Here is a 6,290-nt window from a genome sequence, read left to right as displayed (position 1 = left end):
AAAACGCGGGGAAAATCACGGAAACGCGTCTTTTAAAAAATCGCAAAAAAAAAGCGGCCGCGGAATCGCGATTCTCCCCGGGGACAGAACAATGCCGATATCTAGATATGGACGGGCACTGTGCAAGCATGCAGTTGATGTCAACCTTGCGAATGAAGACGCGGCAAGGCTGTACGACCATAGCAGTGTAAACTGTGAACCAGAGACTCGTACGACTCCCTGCTGTAAACCTAGGTGGACAGTAAATTGGTACATGTTGCCTGTTGGCCATGTTTCAAAAGGAGATCTCACGTCATTATTGGTATATTTTACGGACCTGGCCCCTTAGACTTGTTCTTCAGCTTTGAGAGGAGTTGCCCACCTGGCCTTTACATCATGGATTCATGCTCCGCCAACTATAGAGAGGCTACCCATGATGTGGAATTGTGAATGTATATAGATACTTTCTCACCCAGGACAACATACGCGAGTTGGTAATGAAAAAAAAGGTCGTTTACAGAAAAGGCAATCGCCCAATTTTCCAAGCTGCATGAATCAAAGTTGAGACACTGCATGATTTTAAAAGTCATTCATTGTTAGTCAAAAACAAAGAAAGAAAGTATAAAAGGTAAAAACAAAAAGACGATGGACAATAAAACAGTTGACAGGTTAAAGCACATACCTCACGGCGGATACCAGATGAGTCAAGGTAACGTTAGTCAATTACAGCATTGCTGGAAACTATTTACAAAGGAGTGACATATACACCGCGTCTATACAGGTATACCACTGTGCTACAGTAGTATGTAGTCAGGAGCTAATAAAAGGTCAGCTTGCTATAAAAACTCTAAAAATAGCATAACAGTCAGCTGTAGGGTTTCAGCGACACTAAGCTATACATGTACTAAGAGCTTGGTCGTGATCGACGTAATGCTACAAATGTGATCCAGTTAGATCAAGCACGCATGGATTGGAGACCGAACAAATTGATGGCAGCTGAGACCAGAAGAGACGTATGCTCAACAAGGAGAAAGGTGAAGAAGCCCGACGCACAACCGGATCACTCAAGCCTCGGGAGGTGGATTTGTCAGCTCCTCAATCTGTACACACACGCGAACGCACGCAGGACATTGCAAGGAAGAACCATGAACATCAAGTGTGCACACGCACTGTGTAGAAACTGAACATCAACACACAATATTTGATGAGTAACGTTGCAACCACCTGGAGCAGTTGCAGTGCCAAAAATACACAACACAACATAAGAGCACCATACCTTTGCTTGCAGCTCTCTGTTCTGATCTTCTAGCTTTTGAACTTTATTTTTGAGTTCAAAGTTTTCCTGCTGTAGAGTTGGAACATCTACAAATGAGGATCCAGTTAGCTGCTCAGCCAGAAACCTAGGAAAGGAAGAGAAACGAAAACAGAAAAACATGTCTAATACAGAAAAGAAAAGTGCAGCAGACGATTAGGGACCTGCTGAGGGTGTAGCTTGAACTGGCAAAGGCGTTGGCAAAGAAAAGACCACACCGGATAATGTGTTGCTTGCGTACTATGATGGTGGTACGGCGCAACTTTGAGTCAATTCACCAGGTTGATGGCTCTCTCGCCTCGTGGTTTACGTCCTCGCTAGTGGCTCACTGCAGCCTCCCTCAAGACAAATTCACCCGTGCATGAGGCACCAGTGGGGCTGGTAGAGTCTCCTCTTGGAGGCAACATGCCACATTCCAGTTCTTATTTTGTTTGTAGGGAACTGAAGTTCAGGAAATGAGGAAGAGAGACGATTATGGTCTGACTCTCTCTCTCTCTCTCTCTCTCTCTCTCTCTCTCTCTCTCTCTCTCTCTCTCTCTCTCTCTCTCTCTCTCTCTCTCTCTCTCTTCAGTGCGGCTCTGATCCAAAACAAATAATGGTAAGTTATTACAACACGACCACGAAAGGATGAGATGGTGGGGCGCTGTTGCGGTACTATACGGTAGTAGCTTATACGGTAGTCATGCGAGCACAAGACAGACATTTCCATGTGCCTAGACGTTATTCGTGTGACAAGCACCTTCAGTTTTTGCATGATGGGCAACATACACGAATACTAAAATTAGCCACTTCATAGTAGCTTTCCAACAGCGTGTCACATGTCGTGAGGAGCTCCACATGACGAACGAACAGACTTTTGGCTTGGAAATCCATGGCCACTGCTGTTTTTAAAAATGTGGAAATGGTTGAGATGCTTGAGCAGGATATGATGATTTCAATTTTCAATTCATCGAAGCACAACTCATCCTGTCCCACATGTACGAGGGCCTCTCCACAAACCTCCAACAACACCCAAATCCCGCATAACATATTGTGCATACATACACTGTGTATGCATGATATTCATGAGGTCGAAGAAGCCCACTTTTGTACCATTGCTCTGCATACAGTTCTGTATACTAGTACAGGTGGAATCCTGATAATTCGAATATGGCTTAATTCGAACATACCGCTTAATTAGAAGTTTTTCCAGGACCGATTTCTATCAATACGATTCCCACATAAAATTTTCTGATAATTCGAACCTCGAACTGGACATGTCCGGTTAATTAGAAGTCCCACAGATTCCACTTTACATAGAAAATGTGTGGGATTTGTGCTGATAATTCGAAGTTAGCAAAGTGTAATTCGAAGTTCACTGTACACTGTACTGGTCAGTTCAGTTTGCATGAGCAGGCTGTGCTGGCCAGTTCAGTGTCCGTAAAATTTGTGTCTAAGGTCCATAGCGCAACTCTGTGTGACCATGAGAGCATTTTGACATACATATTGAGTTGTGGGTTCATGTTTGGATAATTAGAATGTCCGGATAATTAGAAGTTTTTTCCTGGCATTTTGAGGTTCGAATTATCAGGATTTCACCTGTAGTACAAGTACATCAACATGCCCCAAGACAATTGCATACCAACATAACTCCAGTATGGTCAGGATTCTTGATGAAATTTCCACTATAATCTGCAGTGGTGCCTCTTTTCAGTGGTGTGATCTATTTGCTATCATTCTAGCTTCAGATTTTTTGACAGAAGTCGCTGTAGTACCAATCTACACCAGCACATTTAACATACCCCAGTGGTTGTGTGGGTCGCTCAGGCTCCTCATACAAGTTGACCAGGACTGTAGATAAAAAACAAAAAAACAAAGAGCAAGAGAAATATAACTGCACAGACACCTCAAAATATGCTGCGTAAAAAAACCCAAAAATAGGCTTCAGACACCAGGAGGCAGGTCGTAACTTTCTGGCTGATGATATCACAATGCACACACACACACACACACACACACACACACACACACACACACACACACACACACACACACACACACACACACACACACACACACACACACACACACACATCGTTTCTCAACACTGACCCTTCGTCAGACCGTCCAGTACGCCAGCCTTCTCCAGATACCGCCGGAACTCATCCCTCTTCGCATCGGGTGTCTGCAGACAGAAATCAATTGACAATTCAGAGACAGAACAGTGCAATAAACCTGAATACAGGTGCATGCTGCCTCAGAGCTAGAGATCAATCTGTGCATTCTACAATGCAATGGTGCGTACGCCAGCGATTCCTTCCATTGTCACAACTATGACAATGGAAGGAATCGCTGACGTAAGCACCATTGCATAGCGTATATGGTACGACACTCTACACTCTATCAGCTGGAAACACCCCCTACACCATCCTCGTGGAACAGGAAAATACCATGCATTATTATGCATTCTCCACTACATGAACACACTGATGTATCGCAAGGATCTTTCAATTTGTTATGTATACCGACCAGGGTTAAGTTTTATCTGATATCAGGTCTCTCATTATCCAGACTCGACGTACATTGTACATGTATCGCTAACAACAACACTTCAGCCCCTTGATCGACGTCGTACACTGTACATGTACTGCGCCATCACAAACATGTACTAAAACATGTACTAAAATAGTAAAATCAACTACACGTTGTACCGGTAGTCCAGTACTCGTACTCGCGCATTCACTTGGATTATGATAACAATATTTCTACATCCTAGCATCTGATATCCTACCAGGGGCTCGTACGAACTCGCTAATAGTAATAAGACTCTTTTCACTTTGCTGAAGGATGACTTTATTATAGTTTGCAAAATATTAGAATGCCATACATTTCTCGGTGCCTGCAGAAAGTGACTTGCACTGAGATCAACTCTTCGGTGCATAAAATCAAGACGGACATACCTTCCATTGGGAGTTGCCTGAAGATGCCATCCTTCACAAGTTTTGGGCTCAAGAGGTTACAATAATGACTAAGCACGTTCCCACCAGCACAGATAAAGGATCTTTCCAAAACTCTTCTGCTTCAGCCAGTACAGGATCTGTAGGAAACGTCGTTGCGTGAGGTTTTTTGGGCTTTTTTGGGCTTGTGTTTGCCTAGTTCGAAAAGCGGGCCAAAGCGAGTGTACTGTTTCCATGGTATCCGTCAACCAGAAAGGGACATCCCCGGTTCAAGTACGATTTTTGAACTCGATTTCAAAGTCATCATCGATCAACATCGTGCACGTCCAAAAAAGTGAAAGCTACAATTACATGTACAAGTACTTGACTTGAAGTCCAATGGCAATGGTTTGAAATGAATCATTAGTTTTTCTTTGATGGATGCCGTTTTTGTCTTGCAAAGTAAGTACACGTAACGCTGTAGTTCGCTCCAGTTTTCTGGCTAGTACAGTAGAGGTCAGACAATGGCTCCTCCACTGACAAAGGAGGAGCTGGAACTGCAAAGCAAGTATGACCTTATCAAACGAAAGGTAAGCAAATGGTTCAAGTGTGATGTAGTGGTACATTTGTTTGCTGTAATCATTACAGCAACAAGGCCATATGAATACCGGTATTCTAGACCGTGCAGAAATTATACTGAAATGTGTACCAAGAGTAAGAAAGAGACAATTATAATTACACTCATACCTCAGTTATCCGGACACCGAAGTTGCGGGCACTTCAGTCCGCCGGCCACCCATTGGGTGAGTTTTAGTGGAAATATCACGACTCCTCCTGCCTTCGTTGTCCAGCACAAGCGAAGAAGTGGGCCTATCGGTGGACTTCAACATGAAAATGCATGTAATAATAATCACGACTCTTTTGTTTACTTTTGTTATGACAAGACCTCGAGGGTCAGTGACAAGTAGGAAGCCTGTGTTGCGAGCAAAACTAATCGGACCGCCACGAAGTGTGACCGAGACCAGGAATCCCGAGAGCACGATATGTGCACACCCTCACTCAAAAATCCACCAAGAGTTCCATTGTCAAGGACGTACCTTGCAAGTTAGAGGAATAGATAAAGATACAGGCCCCGTCGGAACCGGTCCGGTTGGTCAGGTTATTACCGGACCAACTTGTTGGCCACTAGCACATGTTTACTTCTGAGGAGGGCATGCATACCCGCCATATCATATACAAAGTGTAAAGGACCATGTTACTGCTGGACCAGTCAAAAATTGCTTCCGACGGTCCTGAGAAGAAGAAGAAGAAGAAGAAGAAGAAGAAGAAGAAGAGAAGCCAGTGCCGGTGCGAGTCCAAGTCACTTTTAGTGGAAATAGCGATATCACATCATGCCATATCTCTGGTCTTTCCCCATCAAAACCGATACGAATTTGAGTTACGCACATTTCAAAGTTATGGACTTCACCCCACACAAATGTGCCGGTTTGAACCCTCTGGTAGTGACTATCGACTTTATTTTCGTTGACTGGCATAAAAAAACACGACCCCAACCTCCTTTGGCTAGAATCCTGCAGTAGAGTGCCGATTATCGGTGCGGGCTGTCTCCAGGGGGGTTCGGATGAGAAGAATGTTTGGATAAGGGAGTAGTCACACATCTATCTAAAACATGCATATTCCTGCATGTTAGACTCGGGTGGAGAGCCAATCATTAATTTATAGGAAGAAAAGAGGACCAAGTAGCTACAAGTTGCTCTATAACTTAATGTCTACTAACACCACCAGTTACTTTACAATCAGCTCATGCGATAACATTGTACGACACTGACCAACGGTACTGACGTTCTATACCTAACTGGCAATCAGCTCTAGCACGACTTGGATGCGCACTCCAACAGCCTTCCAGCTTGGAAGGTTCTAAGTTATAGAAATAACATAGGAGGGGAAGGTGAGCGCAACCAAGCACAGGCACGAGCTGAAAGGCTCAGCTGTGAAGGACGTTGGCGGATGTACATATAATGTCGAAGACGATACTGGCAAGACCATCAGACAAAACGGTCAAGCCACAATTCGAGGACGCATGT

General features: G+C 44.1%; 2 protein-coding genes across 2 annotated transcripts in view; one reads left to right on the top strand and one right to left on the bottom strand.

The window, feature by feature from the left end:
• Positions 1-474: 474 nt before the first annotated feature.
• LOC135814876 (c-Myc-binding protein homolog) lies at positions 475-4,393 on the bottom strand. Its single transcript, XM_065328070.1, has 5 exons — positions 4,231-4,393; positions 3,383-3,455; positions 3,073-3,121; positions 1,256-1,379; positions 475-1,079 (listed from the first exon to the last, which is right to left on the bottom strand). The coding sequence occupies exons 1-5, from the start codon at positions 4,258-4,260 to the stop codon at positions 1,044-1,046; spliced, it is 312 nt and encodes a 103-aa protein (XP_065184142.1). The 5' UTR covers positions 4,261-4,393; the 3' UTR covers positions 475-1,043.
• A 177-nt stretch (positions 4,394-4,570) lies between these two features.
• Positions 4,571-6,290, top strand: part of LOC135814875 (negative elongation factor E-like) — a 10,707-nt gene continuing 8,987 nt past the window's right edge. The window contains exon 1 of the mRNA XM_065328069.1: positions 4,571-4,796. Coding sequence (XP_065184141.1) covers positions 4,731-4,796 — 66 coding nt within the window. The 5' untranslated portion in view covers positions 4,571-4,730. The remainder of the gene's footprint in view (positions 4,797-6,290) is intronic.

Source organism: Sycon ciliatum, chromosome 4 (genome assembly GCF_964019385.1).
Source record: "Sycon ciliatum chromosome 4, ocSycCili1.1, whole genome shotgun sequence".
Lineage (NCBI taxonomy): Eukaryota > Metazoa > Porifera > Calcarea > Leucosolenida > Sycettidae > Sycon > Sycon ciliatum.
Note: the sequence above shows the minus strand (reverse complement) of the source record. Positions and strands in the feature narration are given on the sequence as shown.

Coding starts and splice junctions, on each gene's coding strand:
- LOC135814876 (XM_065328070.1), bottom strand. CDS start 4,260: ATGGCATCTTCAGGCAACTCCCAATGGAAG. Junction 3,456..4,230: donor CAGGCAACTCCCAATGGAAG/GTATGTCCGTCT, acceptor TTCTGTCTGCAG/ACACCCGATGCGAAGAGGGA. Junction 1,080..1,255: donor ACAGAGAGCTGCAAGCAAAG/GTATGGTGCTCT, acceptor GTGTGTGTACAG/ATTGAGGAGCTGACAAATCC.